General features: G+C 40.6%; 1 protein-coding gene across 1 annotated transcript in view; it reads left to right on the top strand.

The window, feature by feature from the left end:
• The first annotated feature begins 1,002 nt into the window (after window positions 1–1,002).
• Samd5 (sterile alpha motif domain containing 5) overlaps window positions 1,003–26,190 on the top strand; it is a 46,361-nt gene continuing 21,173 nt past the window's right edge. Inside the window, exon 1 of the mRNA XM_003466358.4 lies at window positions 1,003–2,605. Coding sequence (XP_003466406.1) covers window positions 2,153–2,605 — 453 coding nt within the window. The 5' untranslated portion in view covers window positions 1,003–2,152. The remainder of the gene's footprint in view (window positions 2,606–26,190) is intronic.

Below are 26,190 nucleotides of genomic sequence, written 5' to 3'. Positions count from 1 at the left end.
AGAAAAAACATGGGAAAACCCTTGAGTTTGAAGTTTCTCCACCTAAAAAGGAAAAGCTCGCCTTTTGTAACTATCCAAACTTCTCCCATGAATTAGACAGCATACACCGGTGATATTATGAGGGAACATTGGGAGAGAGATAAACGTGATACAAATATTTGTACTTGAAAAAGGTGGCCAGAAACTAAGGAAAAGTCTTCAAGCCTTCTGTTGAATGGCTTTGGAAAACTGGACAACGCCTTGAAATTCCTCGACACGGCCGCGAGAGGGCACTGTGCACCCGCTTTGTCGATGGAAAGACCGAACAGCATCCCAGCGCCTGGGCGCCCCGCACCCTACACTAGGGTCGCCCTAAAAGCACGCGACCTTAGCTCCTGCTCCAGAAAGGGCGCTTTGGGTGGCCCGAACTGGGACCACCAGCAGCCTCAGAGCCTGTGTCTCTCCATTAATCCTGGAAGGCGTTTTAAATTTGAAGGATCTGGAGTTACAAAACCCAGGACTCCCTTGCAACTGCAGGGAACATTTTGGCTGAGCCACCATGGGGTATTTTATTGGGCGCCATCTGATTTTTAAGGGGTCTGTGAGCTCTACTGAGTTAGCGAAGCAAGGACCTGTCCCCCACACATACAGTCGCGGCAGACTCTGAAGCACTGCGTGTTCACCTCTAGATGTCGGGGTGAGTGGCTGGCACCCCCACGGGGACTTTTCAGAAAAGGGTCGGGTCAGGTCCTGAGTTCAGGTGTGCTGCTGAATCGCACCTCTAGGAAAAGGGGAGAAACAGCGAGTTTGTCCCCAGGGCTGCTCGCTTCCCTTTCTGCCAACAGGTCAGACCCGGGAGTGCGGTCCAGGCGCTGGGTCTGTTGCACCTGCCGCTGGGGTTCCCACCCCAAAGCTTGCTCTGGCCTTAAACGGCACCACGGGAAAAGTCGGTTGATTTGTTACTCTCCAGAAAGTGCCGCGGGAGAGCTGTCCCGGTCCCCCTCTAATCTAGCTACAGGGTGGTGCACAGTGTTGGTTTTCACGCGATCCTGGGGCGGAGAAGGGAGGGCCAGCTGTGACCCCGGGTTCGGGGACTGAGCGCCTGGCACTTTGCTGGGGTCAGATCCACCCTGCGCGCCCCGGGCCGGGTGGCGGGCCTGAGAGGAAGCCTGGGCAGACGAGGGTCTTGCTTGGCAGGAAGCAGGAGAGGGTACCAGGCCACTGCCTTCCCGGGTCGGGGGGGGGAGTACCATCCGCCCCAAACTTTCGCAGATCTGAGGCGTTAGGAAGGACGAGCCGCAGCCACCCCGCCCGCGGCGCGCCCAGCTGTGGCGAGGAGGAGCTGGACACGGGCGGTCCCCACGTCGCACCCACCCGCCCTCGGAGGCGCCACCGCTCGGGGCACAGCTCAGGCGACCACCGAAGCAGCCAGATCGCTGGCTTTCCGCGTGAGCGGGGCTCTGAGGAAGGAGGGCGCAGCGCGGGTCCAGGTGCCGGCAGCAGGGACCGCCCAGCCGGCGGGTGGCGGGGCCGTGCCCTTGGGCGCCAACGCCGGCGACACACGGGCTCCGGGAGAAGTGAGCGCGGAGACTCTACGGGTCACAGAAGTCCGGTTAAAAAGAAATGTCACAAACCACCCCCAGCGGACAGCGCCCGGAGTCCGGCCGCTGCAAAGCGCCCCGCAGCTCTCCAGGAGGACGACGGTGACAGGCGCGCGCCGAGACGCGGGGCTCCCTCCCGGGGCGCACAGGAGCCGCCTCCCCGGCGCGGGACTCGTGCGCAGTCGCCAGCCGCGGCGCTCGGACGGCGCGATGAGGCCAGCGTCCCCGGGACCGTCCGGGCCGGGGGCACCCCGCTGACCGCGCGCCGGCCCCGCCCGCCGCCCCGCCCCGCCCCCGCGCCCCTCCCCCGGCGGCTGCGCATCCAGGGGCGGCGCGCAGCGGAGCGCTCGCCCAGCCCTGTGTGGCGCGCTGGCGGCTGCTCTGGGATTCACTTTGGTGCGAGCAAGCGTTTCCCTCCCTGGCCTCTCCTGAGGGCTCCATCCGGACTCTGCTCTAGCAGGAAAACTTTACTGTGCTTGCTTTTCCCCCTTGGAGGAGAGGATCAAAGTTCGACGAGCTGGTGCCTCCCAGGCGACAGGAGGGCGTCCGCCGGAGGGGTCCCCAGCCCCACCATGTGCACCAACATAGTTTACGAGTGGCTGAAAGCGCTGCAGCTCCCGCAGTACGCGGAGTCCTTCGTGGATAACGGCTACGATGACCTGGAAGTGTGCAAGCAGATCGGAGACCCGGACCTGGATGCCATCGGGGTGCTGGCGCCCGCGCACCGCCGACGAGTGCTGGAGGCCGTGCGCCGTCTGCGGGAGCAGGACGCCGCCGCCGCCGGCCTCTACTTCACCCTCGAGCCGCAGCCCGCTTCGCCACCAGTGGACTCTGTCCCGGCCGGCCGCCGGGGGGAGCCATGCGGCGGCACGTCCCAGGGCACCCGCGGGGACCCGCGCACCCAGACCACCGCCCCCCGCAGCAGGGAGCTGGTGAGCTACCCTAAACTCAAGCTGAAGATCATGATCAGGGATAAGCTAGTCCGTGACGGCATCCATCTCAGCAAACCCCCGTACTCCCGCAAGGTAAGGGGCCGCTGCCCGGGCGGTCAGGGGCGCCCGAGGGAGGGGGCGAGGCCGGGCTGCCTCTGCCAGGGCGTGGCAGCCGTGGGGAGGCCAGGATGCTTGGGTGTCTGGGACTCTTCTCTATATTCTGTCTGTGTTATCTCTTTATTCCTTTTCGTTGGTGTCATCTGTGGCTGAAAAGACCAGATCCCACACCCACATACTAACTTCAAACTTGGGACAAGTCTCAGCATAGTCTCTTGGGGACTCACCTGTTAAGATCTGGGTTTGTGGGCAAAGCGGATTCCTTAAGGTCTCTGTAACAGAATAGTAGTGTTTGGATCTGAAGGGTGTCAGGAAAACAAAAAGGCTTAATAGTTACCTACATTTATTTTCGACCTTCCCTTTTCTTTCTTTACTGTTCTGAATTTTGAAAAACTCCTAAGGGAAATTGGTGAACTTTCATCAAACTAGTCCCCGCTGCTCTTGATTCCATATTACTGAAACCTAGAGCTGCTGCAGATTCGAGAAATGTACCATTAACCCGAACATCCTGGGGGAAAAGTCAATGAACCACAAAACACAGTGTGGGACCACTTGAGATGCCTTCCCTTCAGCGTGAGAATGCTGGGTTAAAGAGATGCTGAAGACGCTGCAGATAATAGGACCGTGGGGCTGGCTGTGGGAGTCTGAGGGTCAATGCTTGATTTGTTATTGATCCAGAAGAGATGAAGCAGGTACGACTGTGGGAGAGGAGGGCAGAGCACATGGAAGTAGCATTTTGGTCTCTTCCGTGTGTGTGTGTGTGTGTGTGTGTGTGTGTGTGTGTGTGTGTGTGTAAATTCTGACAGCTGCTCTATGAGAAAGGTTGAAATTCACAGAGGGCTTTGAATAATTAAGTAACAGACAGCACTGTTTCACACCAGCCTGCTCTCCGCCTCTGGCCTTGAGTCCCTTCGGGTTAGATTTCTTCTAAGTCCTCGCTAAGCAAAAAGCGGGTAACCCTCGGGGTTGCCCGAAGTGCGATGGGAGAAGGAGTGCCTCGGCCTGAAAATCGAGACTTGGAGAAGCCAGGGGAAGAAATGATGGCGAGCCTATTCAGCTGCAGGGACAGTCAGCACATCACGGTGATCTAAGTGTCACATGGGTATCTTGGGGCCTTGAGTTGGTTTAGATTCGGAGATCGTATTAAACTGGACGTGGTGGCACATGCCCGTAATCCCAGCACTCAGAAGGCAGGGGCAGGAGGAGCGTTGCAAGTTCAAGACCAGCCTGGGCTACAAAGTGAGCTTAAGGCCAGTCTGAACTGCATAGCAAGAGCCTGTCTCAAAAAGTCAAATGAGACAACCTGCCTGAGAATATAATTTGTTTTAGGACAGGCCAGGAAGATGATTTGCCTCTAATTAAACATACATTGCACTCACCTGCTCTGTACCACTGGTATGCTTGAGAGGCTGGGAGAGAACAGTTTCCTTGGCCAGGACTGGAGGGGGTCTAGTATGGGTGAAGGGACCCTGGTCAGCAGTATTAGAGCTTAGTTCCCCACACCAGGAGGCTGAGATTAATTTGATGTTTGTCACTAACCCTCTGGAAAGTAAGATGGGCTTGAGCTGGGAGGCATAGTACTTGGGCACAGGGTGAGGGTCCAGATCGAGTCCTGGCCACAAAGGAACACAGTGACCAAGGTGGATGCATAGTTTGCAGGAAAACTACTCTGGGACATGGCAGGGTTGACAGAAATGCTGGGCTTGGGGGAGGCTGATGGTAGTGGACATGAAGGACACATCTTGGCTTTTACCCTTATGGACCAAAACAAACAGGCTCAAGTACCAAACTTAGAAGCTAAAAGGATTTAAATGGCATTGCAGGGTCTGACTGTAGGCTTTGAACCGTGGACTCCTGGTTAGATCCGTGAGTGACACGGCGATGCAGTGTTGTAGGTCAGACTTGCATGTGCAAGTTCAGCTCACATTGCAGCGCGTTTAATTTCCATGTAAAGCATTATTTCAGTCAACTTTGTTTTGATATAAATCCCACAGCAATAATATTTGATATAAAGATATGCCTCTGCTCACTTTCTATACATATTATTTCTCCTCAAGTTGTTGTAAGAATAAAATGAGAGCAGATGTGTTTTCATTAGCTCGCTCACAGAGGCTTGCTTAGTGACCAAAAGGTAAACATTTCAATGTAAGAAGGAATGGCACATACTGATGTAGGAATTAAAATAAAATTGGTGTCCATAAAACTGTGCATAGTAGCTGGTCATGTTGTTCATTTGGAATATGTTGCTGGTATGTACATTGCTATTTTGATTTTAAATGATTGAGGAATTTGTTTTCTGACTCAACCTGGTCCCTTATAAACAGTGCTGGAACTTCTTTAAAATGTGATCTGTGTTACAGTTCCCCCAGGTTCCTTGGCTCTGCCATGATCAGAACAGTCACTATGTGCATGCGAAATTTTGCTTGGTAGAGGAACTTCAGTCTCTTTTACATATCTCGTTTCCATCATCGATCTTTGTGATTTTGCACTTGGGTGAGCATATTAGAGGGCTTCAGCGTGGATTATACCAAGGTGATCAAGGCGGGAACACTGAAGCTTTTATAGAGGAGTGTAAATTGAGGTGTTTTCCTACGAAATACCTGAAAAAAGTGTTAAGACTTCCTAGTTCAGAGATGAGCAAGTTAAAATATAGGTAAAAGGGTAACTTTGTCTTTGTTTCCCAGAGGGAGTCTATAGCTTTGGAAAATCAGAAGCTTGGAAAGATCTTAGAATCAGCCAGGTAATTAGCTTGACTGCTTTTATTTCTTCCTCTGTAAAATGAGGGTGTATCTATCCATCCATCTATCTATGATAATATATAACATATATAACTATATATTTATAATAAATATATTATTTATATATTTATATTAAATATATATTTATAATAAATATATTATTTATATATTTATAATAAATATATATTTATAATAAATATATTATTTATATATTTATATTAAATATATATTTATAATAAATATATTATTTATATATTTATATTAAATATATATATTTATAATAAATATATTATTTATGTATTTATATTAAATATATATTTATATATTAAGTATATTTATATAAATATATATTTATATTAAATATGTATCTGTAAAACTTGTTGTTTTTTAAACAAGCTTCTCTATGCCAGATTGTCATGGTTGGCAGGAATCCTGCTCTTAGAAAATTAGGGTCTAGCAGAGCAGACATAAAATAGAATGAACAATAAGGGTGAACTGTGTTGATGTCTTAGGTGGGAGGCGCACAAGACCAGGAGCACACAGTGCATTCAGCTTCATTTGCAAGGATCAAGCAAGGTCCCTGGGACCAGGGAGCAGAGAGATAGTAGGAAGGCAGGGAGAAGTAATGGCAGCAGAAGTTCAAAGAGGAGGAACTTGAAGACAAGATCAGGTACTGGCCAAGTGGGACACAGATGGGAATCTTTGGGACATAGCAACCGTACCATCGGGGACCTTGGCGGGTGGGGACCAGTGAGAATGCAGGCAGTGGCTCTGCGTTTTAATGGACCTTGAGAAGATAGAATTAGGACTACAGCTAAAGGAAGAAAGGAGACGTTGAAAGAGTTCTGTGGATTTGTGTTTATGAATAAGAGAAGCCGGAGCGTGTGCGTTGGTGGCGGGGAGCCAGAGAAGGGGATGGGGGGAAGGTACGGCAAACAGGAGAGAATTTCAGAGATCAGGGGCATAGAGAAGATGGGGGGAGGCTGCCTCGGGCCCTGGAAGGAATGGAGGGGTCACTTAAGGAAGGGGCAGAGAGGGAAAAGAGGAAAAGTTAGGACCCTTGGAACTGACGGGGTCCACTGAAGAGCCCTTTGCTTTTTCTTTCTGACCAAATGATGTATGCAAGAGGGGAGATGGAAAGATTAGAGGTTTAAGGAGAATGCTGCCCTACCATACAAATATTACATTCTGTGTTTATAATTATGGCCACATATAAACATTACACAGTACAATTCGTAGGATTATTCATGACCACACACACACACACACACACACACACACACAGCACCGTTCATATGTTTGTACTGCAGGGTAGTGACTACCTGTAACGTTTTGTTGTGACAGTGCTTGTATGTGGGGTTTGGGGGAGGTGTAACAGGTATGGGGCTGTAAAGGTGTTACTTTCCCAGTGGATTTGAAAATGCAGAGATAGATCCTAGGGTAGGGAGTGGATGGCTTCTGAATTTCTTCACTGAAAGTATCTCCTTGCCACATCTACCAATTGACACTGGTTGAGTAGTATAATCTTATTTAATAACGCTGTAGGAGGGTTAATCTTCATTCATTGATTGAATTAATTAACAATCTCAGTGGCAATAAGGCTCTATATGAGTTCTCTCGAGAGATGTCCCAGGACGAAGGAATCTGGAGAGATAAAGGTGGCAGGAAGACTTCTGTGTGTGGAGCATTCAGAAAAAGGCTATAGAAAGGAAAGAGAGGTTGGCAAAGATATACTGTATCTTTTGAAGTTTTGTCTTCCTTCTTAGCAAAAGCTGCAATTATAGTAAGCGTAACCCCTCCCAAGAATTCCTTCTGCCTTTGTGAGATTACCAGGACAGAGTTAAGCTGGCAAATGCAGTGTTTCTAACTCAGTCAGTACCCTCGGCCTAGATCTGTTTAGGGTTTTTTGTTCTAAGTTCCTGATTGTAAACTATGGCAGGAAAGGATCGGGAGGAGATGAGCTTGGCTGGTGGCGGGGCTACTGCTTTCTTGGTGTTTACAGTTAAGATTTCAGGGATACAGTTCTTGGTTGTATGTGGAACATCAAGCCCAGTACTTGCCATGCAGTAGTTGCACTATTTCCAAGGTGCATATTATTCCTACAAACATCAAGGATCATACAATTTTGGACTTTTGTTTAAATGGTAAAAATGTCAAGCTTGTGGAAACTTGAATGTAATAATTAATGACATCTAAATATCAAAATAGGTTTATTCCTTAAAAAGTGATTGAAAGAAGACCAGAAATTAAAATATTGGTCCTGCAGGACATTTTGAAGAATATCTCTGCACAAGTTGAACGCGACAGGTTAAGCAACCTGGGTGCACAGTTTGAGGAGGTGCTCTTTCTCAGTGGGCCCAAAACCGTGAACCAAATGGATTATCATAAAACATCAGCTGTGAGCGGATAACCCAGGCGTCTCTCCAGGCACACACTAAGCAGTCACCTGCTGTTCCTGCACTCGCCGCCTTTCCTCACTAGCAGGGAGTTGGAATGGATCTCAGCTTAAGAAAACATGGTTTCTGTGAGTTCTGGCAGCTCATGGAGTTCTTGCATCGAGAAGGAGCACTAGATGTTCACATGCCTCTTTTCTGCTGGTGTCGTGGTTATGAGTACAGGCTCAGAACCAAAATTCAAGTGATAGCTCTATTCTGTGCTAGGTCACCTTTGGATGCTTTAAAAAGAAGGGCCACACTAGTGACTACCTCACAGAGTTGTTACGATAAGAAGATGAGTTTAAACTCATGAAGTCATTAGATTAACATTTGTGTCTGTTGCCTATGCCTGCCCCAACAAATATCACAAACGGGGTGTTTCAAACAACAGAAATTTATTCTTTCACAGTTTTAGAAGCTACCAGTCCAGGATGATGGGCATGGCAGAGTCTTGCTCTAAAATCCTGAGATCCTGCACTGTGATTCATCTATAGTGACCCATCAAACAGCCCCCTTACCTGCCATGAACACCTCAAGCATCACTGAATCTGATGGGGCCCCTGGCCCAAGTGGCTGAGCAGCCTGGAGCAGCTGCAGAGCCTTTCCATGTTCTGGGTCCCTCTCAAAACCAACATCTTTTTGAGTCACATAGTAAATGGGTTAGAACAATGCATTTACCTGTGAAATACGTTGTGTCCCAAACCAAACGTGCATATTGGAGATTATGCTTCTTTCCTCATTTAGGAGGGCCAGGTGCAACAACTTACCCTTCACCACTGGACCCCAAACATTTCATTGTGGTAGAAGTCCTCTAAATTTTAACATTCATTTTCTACCTTACAACATGCAAATGTCCTACTGATACATCTAAACTAGTTGCTTCAGCTTTCCTTCTATGTCTGAGCAGCATATCATTGATACAATGGGCTAGTGTGAGGACTTGTAGAAGGGAAAAGTGAGAAAGGTCCCTGCAGAGTAAACTGTGGTGTGGAGCGGGAGAACTGAGGTGCCTGTGAGGTGCAGTGGTGAAGGTGTATTGCTGTGCCTGCCAGCTGAAAGCTAACCCTGAGCTCTTGACAGGTGTTGAGAAGAGCATTTGCCAGGTGAATATCTTGGCTCAGGTGAGTGCTCACCTCTGTTACCTTATATTAGGCTCTTATTGAGGTCCTTATTGTATATGAAAGCCTACACACACACACACACACACACACACACACACACACACACACACACAAGCTGAATGCAGACAAGCCTGCTATCTAAATTTCACTATGAGTATTTGATAATAAACCCACCGCAGATTTTTAGTCCAATAAATGGTCTGTGTACCTGAGGATGCAATCATGAAAATGATTTTTAAAAATAATATTTAAAATTCAGATTTTCAAGATTAGATTGTGACCTTTAAAACAGTCCATTGGACGATAATGCATTACTTATAATGCATAATCAAAGCACTTCCAGAATATATGCCTGCAAACACCCTTTGGATTATCTATAGTGGTGGCAAGTCCATACACTTAGTATATATCCATGTTTATAGACAGGGGAATTCCCTAAAGGGCTCTTCAAAGTGTAAAAGTCTGTTCCCTAATATTTGTGACATCCAAGTGACTGGTCACTGTGTCCTCCAGTATGTAACTGCTGTGAAGGTGCTCATGGTGGGGAGGAGTTAGGTAAAACCGCTCAGCCATCAGTAAACTGAGTGACGCTCAGGGTGTTACTAAGCATTTGGGTAGCGTAATGGTGTTCTCAGGACTTTGTACTTGCTTGTCCTGCGGTTCTTAGAAATCTCTTCCCTGCATTGCCATGTGAAGTCTTAAAGTTTTATAGTTGAACTCATTCTCCCTTCCTCACTCTTGAGTGAAAGAAAGTTGCTACAGTCAGGAGTACAGAATTCAGGCTGTCCTCTCAGGAGAAGAGGGTCATGTTTTTTCTTAGGCAGTATGAGCCGCACAATGTAAAAAAGAGAAGAAATGTATTTTGATAAAAATAGAATTATTTCCAGATTGTGTAAATGCTCAGATTCCAGGTCACCAGACATGTGCTCTAAAGAGAATTGTCCTAAAGAAGGGTAAATCGGATAGTGTGGTTTAGACCAGAGCTGGTCCTTGAGATCAGCAAGAGCTGAGGCATTTGGAAAAGTGTTGTCCATGGTCAGGGAAAGCACACCAAGAACCACGATGGTCATAGCTCTTCCAGGTTATAACCCGTGTAGGCTTAGAAATCGCACGGAGGCCTTGGCTGCAGCGACAGCTTTTTACAACTAGTAGTACTGAGCTCAAAAGTTTTATCGGTTCTTTTCTAATTTCTGTGAAATACTGCTATTTCAGATAACTGCTGATTTGGACTTGGGAGTCCAGGGAAAAGAACGGGAATCTTTGTTTCTAGTCAATATAAAAACTATTAAGGGCCTATAACCGCAACTCTTGCCAAAAGGCATTAGGCATGCAATCTGTCTTACACAAAGACTAAGTGACATCTCACAGTTTAAAGAGATTTCACTATTGCTTCTGATTGAAATAAATGGTTTTCAGGTCACCAAAAAGCTTATTGTTGCATTTCTATAGCATTATAAGTACAAGCAAAATAAAACCTGCTTCATTTGGAACATACCAGTAATAGTCATGTAATAATACACAATAATTATTTTCTTGATTTGTTTGTAGTTTTAAAGCAGTGAACAATTAAAAAATGGATATATTTTAGTTATAAAGTATTCAAATTTAGCAAAACATATTTTCCCTATTGAATTGTATATGCACTTAAAAGCATTTGTACTTTGCAATTTGTATTCTTACTGTTTAAAATTTTCAGCAGATGAAAACTTCAAATGATCATATAACAATAAAATTTTTAACACAGATAAAAATTCCCCACTGGGCAGAATGGTGCATGTCTATAATCTCAGCACTCAGGAGACTAAGGCAAGAGAATTGCTATGAGTTTGAGGTCCGCCTGGAATATAATAATAGTTCAAGACAGCCTGAACTACATAGTGAGACTCTGTCTCAGAAAATCAAAAAACAAATGAACACACAAAAAACTACTATGATCACAAACTTCAACAACACTTGAAGCAATCCCAAGTTTTATTTTTTTCATGTTTTACAAGTCATGGTGCTATCATTATTATATTTCAAATTGATAGCTTAACTGAGGAATATGTAGTACTGTCAAGAAGACAGGGTGGCTTTACAAAGTTACTTTCTTGAAAGACTCTTGTAACCAAGGCTGTGGGTTTGGGGTCAGACGTATAACTGAAGGTCTCTGAACTAGCTCCCATGAAGTCTGTAATGTTTATTAAAAGACAGATGATCGGTGATGCTCATTAAGACAAGTGATAAGAAATGCTAATTACAGACTCTGAAAACTCAGTGGTAACTGCAGCAGTTATTTAGGCCAGCAAAAGATTTCGTTTTGTTCTGGGACATTATTTAAAATTATTGTCAGGACATGCTCCCAATGAAAAGTTTTAAGGACCCCCTTTACTGCCTGCAATTGGGGTCAGCTCTACACTATGTTTTGTCAGTATAAAATAGAAAAAATTTGATCATTAAGAGAAGATGGTGCCAATATCTATCTCACAGTTTTTAATAGGAATTAAATAGTATAATATACATGAGGTTACTTTGTAGACTCCATAAAGGAAATTTCCATTTTAATGTGTTTTTATTGATGGTGAATACATAAACATGTGTGTAACAAAATTTTAAAAAAGGTTCTGTTGAAAAACTAAGGCTATGAACTGAGAAAATTTGAAAAACAGTGAAGAAAATTGAGAGAAATTTTAAATAGCCTGTGTTAAAATTACTAACGTCATACTACATTGCTGTACTGGTAAGAACATGCTTTTCAGAGATGCACAAAATTAGTATCACAATTGCTGACAAGAACAAAATTAGTATCACCATGTGAGGTTTGATATATGTATTCATCTTCAAAGATTATATCAAGCTTATTAACTTATCCACTACCTCATGTCATATAGTATGTCTCCAGAATTTATCTATATTGCCTGCGACCCTGTACCCTTTAACCAACATTTCCCCATTATGCTTTTCTGTGACAAATGATTTTATTTTATTTTTATTTTTATTTTATTTTATTATTTTTATTTTACCGGTACCAGGGATTGAACTCACGACCACGCACTTGCAAGGCAGGCGCTTATGCCACTGAGCTAAATCCCCAGCCCCGACAAATGATTTTAATACTATAGCATATTCAATCTTAAGTCAGTCATGATTAATTTAAGCATTCCTTTACTGGATTAAAACTTCACCCACATTACTATTTATTATTATAATTTTCATCATTTAAAAATGTCATATTTGAGAAATGGCATTTCATCCTTTAAATTGCATTTCTTAGACAAACACTTTATATAATTTTAAGTTTGTGTTTTTGGTATTGTAATTGTTTATTGCCTGTTCATGGTGTTTACTTATTTTTTTCTACAGTTTTTTAGACCAGGTCCCTTTGCTTTGCAAGAGCACTTGTGACATTAAGGACAATAATCATTATTTCATGGAAGTTGCAAAGATTTTCTCAAACAAGATATTTTAATTTAGGATTTTATAGGTTCATAGAAGATGTGGTTTTTAAATATAATGGAGTTATACTCTTCCATAAAAAAGGGTAAATATGAGAAATTTTCAGGTAAATAGATGCACCTTGGGACCATATTTATAACTGAAATAAATTGGACACATGTGTTTAAGTACTTCATTGTTTTTCTTGTGTGAGAATAGAAAGTGTAAATGAGGATCCAAATGGATGGCAGATATTGAGAAATAAGAAGAAAATGTTCCAATGGGAAGAGAAACAAGCGAGGGGAGAGAATAGAAGAAAAAAATGGAAACAAATATTTTTAAATAAGGGTGAGGGGAAGGGATTTAATAAAGGGGAGAGAAATAGAAAAAAAAGAAGAAGAAATATATACAGGTACAAATTCTCGATGAATGTTATCATTATGTGTATCTAAAGTGTACTAATAATTTTCAAAAAGAATTTTATGGATTTTATTGAATGTCTAGAATTATAAAATTCTTATATATTATCGTACATAGTACTTTTAAAGCTATTTCTTTCAAGAAACATAGTATAGACCCAGAAAGAATTGAGTTAGAGTTGAGTTCTTTGCTATTTGTTTAGACAACTTCTTTAGCCTTCCTAAACCTGAAGGTCCTCATTTACAAAATGGGTCTAATTTGAACATCAATAATCTTAAGGCTATTGTGATGAATCAATGAACCATTATCAGAAAAAGGCCTCATACAATATCTGATACATTGTAATCACTCAAAACATCTAGCTAGTGTTTATGGTACTGTATATAACTTAATGATTATAAAGTTTTCCCAATATGAAGACTGTTATGGCTTGAGTCTAGATGTTCCCCCAAAGCTTTATGCAGTCATGGAGATGGGCTTCTAGGGTTTGTGAATGATTCATGGTCCATGGATTATGGGTGTAAGTGCTATCCCCAAGTGAATGTGGCCTACATACAATATAATGGACAGAGAGAGTCTTCTCTCTGTGCTCCTCCCTTTTTTGCTTTTGTTGTTTTTGCTGTCTTCTATCACCATGAACTGCTGCCCCTCTGCCATGAGCCACCATGCCTTGAAGCCAACTGATTATGGACCGAAACCTCTACATACTGCGAACTAAATAAACCCTTCCTTCCTTCATTTTGGGTGTCAAAAATTTTGTCTCAGTGATGAAAGAAAAGTAATCAAGACAAAGATCTTATCTTAAATTATTAGCTTCTCTACTTGCTATTCTATTGGTTATGTGAGTATCATTTCAAAATTTAAAGAATTTTTTTTTCTTTTTTTTGGTGCCAGGGTGAACTCATGATCTTGTGCTTGCCAGGCAGGTGTTTATGCCATGAGCTAAATCCTTGGCCCTAAGAAACTCTTTAATAAAAACATTTTGCCTCAATTGAAAATGTTTTACTAAATTGTTTGCCTTTTAGATTTCCCTTTTTATTAAGAAAATATATCTTTATTTTTATGATTGATTTTATCATTATAAATCTATTCGCTAATCCATAATAAGTTAATATATAGCTGTCTCCTATTTTTGGGGTTTTGTTTTTATGTTTAACTGTAATCTATCTGAAATTTCTTTTAATGTAACATAAAGCTCTAATTTTAAATATAATTATACACACAACATTATCCTTTATTTTACAGAAATTACAGCTCTCATTCCTTTGTTCTGTGTGAATGCATTAGCTAGAATTTATAGAACAGTGTTGAATAATAATTGCAATTAGGCAGCCTTAGTGTAGTCCAAACTTTAATGAAAATACTATAAGGATTTTGTGGTTATTCTGTCCATGGCTCTCAAAGGTTTATGATAACCTTTTAAACATTAAGCATACACGTTTGTGTTCCTAATTTTGTAGGAACTTTTGTCAGAAATGGATATTTAAGTCTATGGAATATCTTTTTAGTGACTTAAACATAAACACATTTTTCTAACCTTGCCTCATGTTGAGATCTATTACATTAATGAATTTCTTAAATGAAACCATTTGTAGGTAGTTTTGATGAAGTAAAACATGAAATGATGTCTCTGGAATCGACCAGATGAGGTATTTATGATAATCTTACTCCCAGAACATAATTACAGTCTATCTTTTCTTTCGTGAGTAATGCCTGCTGTTTGGCTTCAGTGCGTAGCCACTTCAACAATTATCCTCCTGGTATCCTTTCTTTTAACCTTCTGCCCGTAACTTTTCGAAGGTGTGGTGTCTGTCTACATTCAGACGGAGTCTGGCAGCTTCAGACTCAAGGCAACAGCCATGTAATTTTAGTTAATAATTTAGTGTTCTTGGCTTACACAGATGGTTTGTGTTTGAACAAGGAGGCATAAACTCCCCAGTTCAGCAGAGGAGGTTCCTCTAGATGCTGAAGATTCATTTTTCACCCTTTTCCTCACACTTTCTGCTCTTCCTTTTTCTCCCATTGTCTGCTCTCTTCCTGTCCCAAACCAGCCCACCCCCTCCCAGACCTTTGGTGAAAGATACAGATAGGGCTGCTTGCCAGGTGCATGTCAAATTGAAAACTCTTATAAAATACATTGAAGTGGCTTTCATTTTAATTTGAATCTTTGGCTTTGCATAGCAATAACAGCTCAATATGTAACAAAGATAAAACGAATACTCAGTAAGAAATATTAATTTAACAACCTTGATTTACATTTAAACATTCATTGGAAGGTCAAATAGATGGATTTTTAAAAAACTCATCCAAGCAAAGATTAAAAATGGGGTAGAGTAATAGAATTTTCTGGAGAAATAGGTAAATCAGGTGTTAAGCTCAGCTGAGTTTGCAGAAATGGATACACCCAGCACTTCCCAAGCGAGCCATCAATCATGCAATAAAGATATAGCCACTTTAACCATGTATCAGCGTAGAATGCAACACTGCTATATTATAAAGCGCTCCTCTGGGAAGGTCTTGATTGACAAAAATAGTACTGCTTTAAGTAGTAGCAATATTTTCATGGCCAGAAAGTAATAAAGTTATAGATGAGTTTTATGAAGGGAAAATATTTTACATAAAAAAATCCTCAAGGCAATACTTAGGACTTGTTTCCTACAGGATCAGGTTAAGGTGCATAGTGCCAGCTAATGTGAAAGAAGAAACTGATAATTTGATAAGTTGTTAATTGTATGTTAATTTGATAAGTTGTTAATTATATCACTGACATTTATAGGCATCTGAAGAATGAATGGGATTTGTTGTTACTTGGGATCACATACATGCCCTGTATCTCTAGTTTTCTTAGGCTGGTATAGTAGGAAAAAGTTTAGGCTATGTCTGTTGCCTGCTCGGTACATTAGAGATGAGACAAAGGGCATGCAAAATAATTTACTCTTTGAGACTTCCTTCAATATCAAGAGGTGGCAAAGAGTCAGAAGTCATTGGTGACATTACCTTTGTTTTATTGTGGTTATTCAAAATCAGAGCTTTTAAACTGCCACTGTTTGGGCACATTTTGGGCCAGTGCATTTATCTCTGTTAATATCTTTATATGGACATGCAAAATGGATCCTCAGTTCTTCTGATCACTTATTAGAACATGTGACTAGGACATGTCTAACACTTGTTCCCAGATAAGTATAATATTTTTCATCACTTGCAACATAGCTGTGTTTTAGATGGACATGCTAAATTATATTAAAAGTAATTTTTGGAGTCAAGGGGAGGGTGCAGATTTTTTTTTTTTTTGAAAGCTGGCAAACTGCAAAAGCAAGATCTGTAATTCTGAAATTCTTTTTATTGTGCTTTGATTTGATTAATTGTGATACTTAGGTATATTCTTCATTGGATCCTATGTTAGTTATGGATACATTTAGCTATGTTTTTCACCTCCTTTATTCTCTTTATGAAGAGAGAAGGGAGAGTTAAAATACTGTTTTCCATTCTCTCCGACATTCATTTTAAAGTCAGAGTTGTACAAGTTATCCAACAGTCTTAAATAATCCAAATTATAACACTTCTGCATTTATTATTATTATTTGGGAAGAGTGCTTTACCACATCATTTAATTTAGGTCTTATGACAGTCTCCTGTGGTTGAGATTATGTTTTCCATTCCTGTTTCATAGATGAGGAGAATGAAGATTAAAAGTTGAGGTAATATACATAATAACAAGTAACGATTAACAAAATTCATTTGGAAACTGGGTACACTGCCCCCTGGCCCATGGGCTGTATCATTGTGCTATTCTATCTAAAAACATTACATTTGGGCTTGGTGCAATAGGTTTGCAACTCTGAGATTAGCATGAACAATTTAGTGAGAGCCTGTCTCAAAACAGAAAGAAGGGCTAGATGTAAACTCAAGTTTAAGTCTTCCCTCCCAGATAGCACATTCTAGTCTAGCACATTCTAGCCTGTCTGGGGATGTAACTCTGGCCCAGTGATGTATTGGTAAAACAGGAGGAGGGAGGAAGAGAGGGGAGAGGAGTCAGAAGAAGGGAAACAAGGGAGGGAGCAAGAAAATGAGGGGACATTTTTAGTTTTCGTTAACTGTATGTGATTACTACTGTGTTACAGACTCCAAAAACAATGTTGCTTATTGGCTTAGGTCTTCAGGAGTTTTTACAATATCAAAGTCTGCTGAGTGTATACTTTGCTATTGTAGTTTCAGGTATATTCTTGGGATCCCAAACTTTTATTCCTTTTAATAAAACAGAGGGCATTTTTTTTCTTTGTGGTAGTGGGAACCAAATTCAACCTCATGCTTGCCAGGCAGGCACTGTGCCACTGAGCTATAACCCCAGCCCCAACAGAGGATATTGTGAAGCTTTGTCATTTAATCAAATGTCAGTTTTCTTACTCAGAATACTTTTTGAAATAAATTTAAGTTGCTTTGAATAACCAGAATGGCATATTTAGCAACTGTGGTGGGATTCAGAAACAGTTGAAACTCATTGGTAGTAAAATAAACTGATAGTTTAGTCCTATTTTAGGCTCCAAATATGAACAATTAAATAAAAAATGAAACAACGTGACTATGTATGAATTGTGAAGCTGATTTTGTTAAGAATGCACACTTGCAAGGAACTCAGTTCACTGATACCTTGATTGTATGTGTGGCACCACAGTTGTTAGACATAAGCATAGACTCCTCACAAAAATTACTCTCAGCTTTTTTTTTTGAGAGGTATACATAAATTTTGATTTGTTTACTCAAAGATGCATTTATTTATTTCTAATATCACAATTGCAAAGAATTGTGTTTTTAAAATTGTCTATTTTTGCTGTTAAAATTATAAACACATACAGAAATTGAGTTACTAGAGTTATATTTACCTGGGAAATAGACTCTTGTGGTAGAGAAAATAATTGTCAATTTAAGTGGGAGTGCCCAGCTGAACTGAGTCAGCATGGTTCTGGGCATGGAAGGCCCAGCTGAGGACTGGACCATAAACTTGGTGTCCCAAACAGTACCACTCAGGTCTCTACACAAAAGGCAATAAAGTATACCTTCATAGAAACACCTGTGTGCGAATATGCATAAGTGCTTTAGTTAAGATAGTTCTTAACTAACAGCAACCTGAGTGACATGTATCCATGCTATGGAACAACTGGACAATGAAAAAGAATATACCACTCATACTGGATGGACCCTGGCAGCATTATGCCAAATGAAAGAAACCAGACATGAAATACTACATTGTGTATGATTCCATTTATATGACATTCTAGAAGAAGGCAAAGTTATAATGACATAGAAAACATCAGTGATTGCTGCATGCTGGGAAGGATAGGACTGGATACAGGAGGGGACATGGAAAATTTTTGAGATGATAGAGATGTATATCTTGATTATGATTCTGGGCATATGGCTATATACACTTTTCAAAATTGAATTGTACTTTTACAAAAGAGAAATAATTTTACATAGGTTTTACATCAACAAACTTTTTCCAAGAATGCCATTAAATTCTCAAAGATTTAGTGAGTCTAATAAAATGCATATTTAAAAACTTTTGGAAATCTGTCTGCAATATTCTGGGGTATTTCTGTGGCGTTTAACATGTGATCTCAGGACCTCAATTCCCATAAGTACAGTGAGATGACAACTGTATGAATTTTTGTGAGCATTTAGTTAAGTATTATAAAGTACCTAGACAAATACACAGTACATCGCATGTGCTCAGTGTGTCTATGATGATTGATGGCAGTAACTTTTACATGTGGTGGAGGACTGTGAGGTGTTGGATCTCCATGTGGTCTTGATGCTCTGCAGAAATAACTTAAAAAAATGTCACTGTTTTACCTGAGAATTGGTGCCTCAGAGTGACGTCATTTCTGCATTCATTTGAAGATTTTTTAAATTGAGGAATTGCTCTCTGTTGGATATTGAGAAGTGATAGAATTACATTGAAGAATAAGATTCAGTCTGAACTCCAAGAACTTATGTGAAAACATTAGACTAAATGATAGGGTCTCATTTATTGTGATAACACGTACTGTGTGTTGGTGTGGGACCTGTCACCGTGATCCACAGAATAAGTATCTACTGTGGCAGGTAGACAGATTTTCATGGAGGAGTAATGGTGTGGCTGGCCCTTGAGTTGAGTGTCAGAAACAAGTGTGTTATCACTCGAGCTTACTGGGACGGGAATACATTTTTAAATGTCCATGAAACACTAATACAAAAAGTCTTTTTAAAGGTGAAGTCTCTGTGAGTGGTATTTGATCTTTTAGAAAAGTCTTTTTGTTGATCTCCTGCTTATTTGTAGCTGTTATAAAGGACATGATTCTAATTTTTCTCCCTTTCTGACTTTGCGCTGTTGTCAATCTCAATGGAAAGGTCAAACTTAAAACAAACCAAAGCCATACATCTCCACTAAATGTAGAAATGCAGATTTTAATGATGGTACAAACCACAGTGGTTGGTTTCTAAATGAATAAGATCAACAATGTCAATGTTACAGCGTCCGAGGAAGGGCAAATCTTTGCCATCCTGTGTTAGTGCCACTTTACCTGAATGTGCTTGACAAGTGTTTCTCCCTGAGCAGGGCTGTTCTTTGAACACATATAGGTAGACAAATACGTATGAGAAAGTCGTTTTGTTTTCTGAAAAACGATGTGATTGTATGGTGGCTGTGTGACTCCATTTCTAAATTCCCATGTGTAGTAGCAGATCCAGACTGTGCTTGGAAATGCCACAGAGACCACACCTGGCTGCCTTTCTGTACTCCATCAGTGTCACCCACACACCACCCTTCCAATGGCCGACTAGAAATAAATGTTTGGGCACAGCTACGAATGATAAACTAGGCTTGTTTTAATTCAGATAAGAAACATGTGCAGCGGGAATGGAAAAGTATTTTTCCGAGAAAACACTGTAAATTTAGAGTATTTTAGGCTTAGCTTTGACGAATTTCAAATGTTTAATTAATACTGCTCCTTGGCATATTATTAATCATTTTTAATATTGTTGATTACATTCAACAAATACTAAACACTGAGAATTTACAAAGCACTGGTGGGTATTAGGTGGCAGAATGTAGACGTGTCTGTGATATAGTTGTGTCCTAAGAGAATTTATAACCTGGAGGAGGATACACATACACAGTTATACACACGCACAGATTCATCTATCCATAAATATATGTTACTGGAAATACATAGCGTTTCCACCTGACATGGATGCCCAGATGAATAATAAACAGAGTTCTGTGGGAATACCAAGCAGTGAGCTGTTTATCTTCATACAAGTTTGGGGAATCTTTGGAGAGGACTTGGAATAAAATGAATAGGTAGAGTTTCTCCCAGGAAAAATACAGGACGGGCTGAACATTGGAATCTGGCAGTGAAATCGCAGAATCTTACTCATTTTATAAACTTGTATATATTTAGCACCTTACTACAAATATTTGCTGAATGGATGAATGCATGAAGCAACACAAGCATAATACAAGTAAGGAAAGTACAAGATTTGGATTGGTAAGTGGCCCATCTGGACTGGCAATAGCGTGGAGGATAGTTAAATGATATAAGACAAAGCATGGTGCTAGACTGTATATTAGCTTTCTGTTGCTGTGACCAAATACCCGAGATAAACAGAAAAAGGAAAGGTTTGGCTTACAGTTTTTGAGATTTCAGTCCATGGTCATTTGGCTCTGTTGCTTTGAGCCTGTGATGAGGGTAAACACAGTGGGGGAGCATATGGTAGAACAAAGCTTTTCACGTCATGGACCTGCAAAGCAAAAGGAGGAAGGAAGGGGATCAGAATCCCAACACACCCTTTGTAGGGACAGCCCCAATGACTTTACTCCAACTGGACTCCACCTCCTAAAGGCTCTACCATTCCCCCGTAGTGTTACCAGGTGGGGACCACGCCTTTTAGCACGTAAGACTTTGGAGGACACTACCGATCCAAACCATAAGAGGTGGGATTGGAAAGGGACTTTTCTGTAGCGCTAATGAGTTTGGAATTTACTGTATGGATGGGAGACCTGTATATATTTGATCTGGAGAGTTGCTAAACCTATTTATTTTAGGAAGCAAATTGACTGTGTCTTTGTAGTATTCGTGTACAGGGCGATCTGACACCTTTAGTATTTCCTTATAGATCATCTCATAGGATGCCAGGCATCTTATGCATAGGAAAGGATGGCAATCAGGAAATGCTGGATAAACTCATCAGTAATGACATCTTTGAATCTTTTACTTTCTATCTACTTCATCTCACCTCAAAATAAAGCAATTAGTTTACTATAAATATTTTTCAAAACACTTATTTCATTAGTATGTACTCATTTTAGAGCATTTAAAAATATATAGTAAAATGTGTTGGGCACTTATACTTATTTTGTAATATAAAACATTAAAAATGTTATGAAAGTAGCTTAGAATTTTCATAGTTTATACAATACATATGGTCACTTTGATACTCAAAGTTAGTAAAAATTATTTTTAGGGTTAGAAATGAGTTTGAATATTTGAAAATAGATACAGTTAGAATTTTTTAAGCCCTTTTCCTCGTGGTGATTCTGCTTTATTTTGTTTGGAGTAGTTTCCATATATGGAGAAGACATTTTCCTAATGTTTAGATTTTGCTTTAAAAACCTACAAACAGAAGTATCAAACAAATGTATTGAGAACTTTCGCGCCAGGAAGGAAAATGGTTGTATTTGAGATTTCTCTTCAGTAATAATCACTGGAATTTTTAACTCTGAGTCGATGTGACTTTAGCAGGCATTGAATTCCTGTTAAAGGAGAATATTTTTTGGTAATAGAGTAGCTCAACACTGTGCTGAGTGTGCATGTGTAAACACTCAGGCACACGTACACACACATGTGTACATGTGTCCATGTGCGCGCATATTTCCCTGGCTGGGATTTTCCTTGGAGGAGCACTGGCTGTGTGTGCAGCATTCGAAGAGCAGGTGCAGAGGTTTTCTGTTCTGCAATGGGGCCTGTCAGTCTTCATTTCCTCTCTGCAGAAGAGGATGAAGTGAAGCAGGCCGTGACGCCTTCTGGGCCCAGCCACCTCCTTCCTTCCCTGGCAACTTGGAGACCTGTGGTCCAGCCACAATGGGCTGTGGTTTTGCTTTTGTCTGTGGTTCTCCTTGAGGTTTGTGTAATGAATTTAATAGGCAAGGAGAGGCCAGCCTTGCAGACTGGGGAGTTCCTGTAGATGCTGAAAATCACTAGCCAAAAGAAAGTGAGTGGGAAGTGAGGTGCTTTGGGGTGGGGTTAAGGAATTAGTGAGAAGCAGGAGGCCAGGCCAGTGCTTCTCCAGTGCAGAAGGAATCATGTTCTGGGTTCTGAGCCCCGGGCATTTTGCATAATCAGCCCTCCATGCAATTTCTACTTGATGTCTTAATCTATTATTCTGAGAACTACAATATCATGAAATGCAGATCCAAGTTAACCTCTGAACTCGACCTACTTTCATTTAGAATTAGCCTTGTTTAAACTTGTAAACAAGTGTCTTGATTATGGCACATTAGTGTTCTGTGTATAAAACACACGCCTTTCTTTCCTACTTTAGATCCTTTCTGGCTTGGGAAGTATCTATAACAAAATACATATTTCATTTATATAAGGACATTTAAATTTTTCAAGATTTAAAAATAATAGAGTTTTCTGTTTTAATTTTGGAGGTAAAAGAGGTGCTTTAGGTTTGAAAATGCTCAGTTAATTTTTGTTCTAATGTTTCAGAAAAATGCTTTTATCCTGTTTATGTGAATATAGTCCTACGTATAAATTACTCTAAAGTCATAATGATCAGTTACAATTACATGAATTATGGAACTGAAGCTGCCAAAGCATTTAAACTACTCTGCCAGAAATTGCGTATTTAATTGTAATCCTAGATTCTTATCAGGATAGTTGCTGTTTTAAGTCTTACTTTTCTGTAGGATGGAAGGCAGGCACATGTCATACTCATCTGCTGACCCCAGCACAAGGCCAGGTGGGCATGTGTGGGTGCTGCACTGAACAAGATGCTCACTAAAATGATCCTTTCCTGCTTTCTCATTTGTGCCTCACTGTAAAAACCATATCCACTGTCACGTCAGGACTGTCCTCCTCTTTCGAGCTATAGGTCGGTTTCGCATACAAGAATTTGGCACAGTCATCAAAAGTGTGCTGTGATGATTAGTTGGATGCATGCAACTTACAATAAGGGACAGAATAAAGCTCAATAGTAGTTTTTGGAAATTATATGCTACATGTCCTTTATACCAGTGTGATTTATAACCTTTATAGTTAAATTATGACTGTATATATATATGCATGCATTTTTACTGTTGGAGAGCTGTCTGTTCAGTGTTCTACCAGGAATTATTGAGGAAGTGTTTTTACCTATTATGGTTGTCACTAGGATTTTGGATCCTAAAGCCTAATGAGTGTTCTTGGAACTGAGTGTCGCCCCGGATTCCTGTATTGCTTCTGTGAAATATGATGAAGAGGTTGCAGCCGTGGCCTAGAAATCAGGTCCAGCCATGGGCAAGTAAGGGGCTTGGCAGTGTCAGGAGAGGCCAGCATGTGTTGAGTTCAGATCGAGCCTCAGGGCTGGAGCAGTCCACTGACTCCAGGGTGCATCGGGGCTGCTGGGGCGTGACATGTAAAATTTAGGGTGCTTCTATAAGGAACAAGAATAGAAAACTAGGTGAAGATCGTGGGAAAATAGCTGGGTAAGGGACCCTGGGGCCTTGACTTCATGGCACACTGGCCTTTGATCACAGGAAGCACTAAGAAACTGAGCAGACTTGCAGACTGGGATGGCGAGAGGGGGTTGGATTTGCCGTAACATCAGCAGGGGCAGAGGACAGTAGAAGGCTACAGGAGTCCCCCAGCAAGATGAGGAGGAAAACAGAGAAACAGAACCGCAGGATTTCTGATGCTGTCCTCTCACTTTAATGAGCCGGCTCCTGTGGCTGTGGGAACCTGGCAGTCCTGTCACCGAAAGCACAGACCAGGAGCTGTAGATCCAAGAAAGTACTGATGTTACAATCACAATCTTTTTTATTTAATGTTCTCATTTTTATTTTTTAAAATGAGTTTTGTCGTTATGCTTTCAATGTACATAATGATCACGTTTGTCGTAGGAAGTTTGTACCTGCACATAGTATATCTTGATTGCTTTTCCCTAATCCTCTCCCTCCTGTCAACTCCTCATCCCCCTCTTATTTACAAAAACAAAGCTTTTGTAAATTCTCCTTTTTTTCTCTTTCTTCTTTTCCCCCTGCCTCATTCTCCATCTCATTTGAACATTTGCTTCCTAATTCTCAGTGTCTATTATACTTTTTGGTCCTTTTTTACCCTTTAGTTTCTCACACTAGAGAAATAATGTGATATTTAAATATATATGTCTGATTTATTTCACTTCAAAGTAAAACTTTTTTTTTTTGTACTGGGGATTGAACTCATGACCTTGTGCTTTCCACGCAGGCACTTACACCACTGAGCTAAATCCCCAACCCTAAAAGTATGATCTTAAGATGCATTACTTTTCCTAGAAATGTCTCAGATTTATCCTTTTTGTGGCAGAATAGTATTCCATTGTGTTAAAAAAAAACCCACATTTTCTTTAAGCATTCATCTGTTGGTGGGCATTTGGACTATTTCCAAGATTTAGTTGTTACAAATTGTGCTATTATAAATATAGGTGTGCATGTATTGCTGTGGTATGATGCTTTTAGTTCTTTCAGGAAGATACCAAGAAGGGGAATATGGAACCTCAGGTCAAATGGAACCTCTGAGGAATTGCTACACTGATTTCCACAGCGGTTACACCTGTCTATACTTCCACCAATAATGGAGAAGAGTTTCTTTTCCTCACAGCCCCACCAGCATTTGTTATTGGTTGATTTCTTGATAATAGCCATTTTTTCTGGGGTGAGATGCAATTTTAGTTTTGTTTTAATTTGCATCTCTTGAAGGACCAGTGAGCTGAACATTTTTTCATGTATTAATTTGCCATTTGTATTTCTTCCTCTTAGAAATGTCTATTCATTTTAGATGCTCATTTTTGGATAGAAACACAACCTCGAGTCTTGAGAGAGAAAATTTTAACTTTAATACTTTTACTATTGAATTTTCCATATTGTTATTTGTGCATTCAAGTTTCCTTGGAGCCAAATTTGCTATAATGATCTGAATTTACAATAATTGGATATAAATAAGGAAGGATACCTAGTTCTGAAATTGTACAAATCTTATTATTTAGAATTACAGGTGATTTTCTTTAGTTAAATGCTAAGACTGGGTCTCAGTTGTTGAAATCATAAGTGATAAGAAAAGAAAAATTTGTAAAATATTAAATGTATAAGCTAAGGGGCTGCTTAAGATGACAAACATAAGAAATCAGCCCAGTTATTAAATGCATTGAAAGTTGAAAATAGAGAGGAGAAATTTTCCAGGATGAGGTAGTTGGGGGAATTTAAATATAAAGGCTGGACAGAAAACCAGGTCTGCACATGAGTGGGGAGCAGGCGTGGGAACAGTCTGGCAGGGAGGGACAATTAGCAGACCTGTGTTGCGGGAAAGGGATGCGTAATAGGCAGCGTGAGCCTCCTTCCTCGGCAGTAATTGGAAAAGTATGTTTAAAACTGAACTCCTCAAAGGAAGTTAAGGTCTTCAAGATGCTGATACACTGCGAATAGAAAATTAGAATGCATATTATTTATAAAAGACTGCCTGTGGTGTTATGATAATATTGTGAGAAAATTGTTGGTTTTGCAGTGGTGGGACCTTTATTGTGGATGATAGTGAAGTTAATAAGTCAATATATAGAAAATTGTAATTTTAATAAAATGAATTGTATTGCATGATCAACTGATGATACTGATAGTAACTAGTGTATTTGCATATAGTCACATAAATTTCAATATTTGGCATCTTAAAAGACACACCTACAGATTGAACATTTCTAATCCAAAGAAGTCTAAACCAAAAGCTCCCAAATTTGAAATATTTCAAGCACTAAGCATGATACCACAAATGGAAAATTCCATACCATGCAATTTTATTTCATACATATAATTATTACAAATATCACATAAAATTACCTTTCAGTCTATGTGTATAAGGTATATATGAAACCTAAGTGAATTTTGTTTTTAGGGTTTGATTCTACTCCCGTGATACCACATTTTGTGTAGGTAAATATTCTCCAACTCAAAAAAACCTAAAATCTGAAACATTTCTGGTTCTGAGCATTTTGAGCAAGGGATATTTAAACATGAAATATCACATTCTTCCTCATACCTAGCAATTATGCCCGAAATGCCATTTGCATAAACTCATGTGTATAGGAAAACAACTTGACTCATAGTTATTAAAAAATGTTTATCAGGGTACTATTAAGGATTTTTATGAGACTTTTAAAAGTTAGTAGTC

Source organism: Cavia porcellus, unplaced genomic scaffold, assembly GCF_034190915.1.
Source record: "Cavia porcellus strain 051 isolate PalLab524CR breed Dunkin Hartley unplaced genomic scaffold, mCavPor4.1 scaffold_22, whole genome shotgun sequence".
In the NCBI taxonomy this organism is placed as follows: domain Eukaryota; kingdom Metazoa; phylum Chordata; class Mammalia; order Rodentia; family Caviidae; genus Cavia; species Cavia porcellus.
This window is presented reverse-complemented; position numbering and strand designations above follow the sequence as displayed.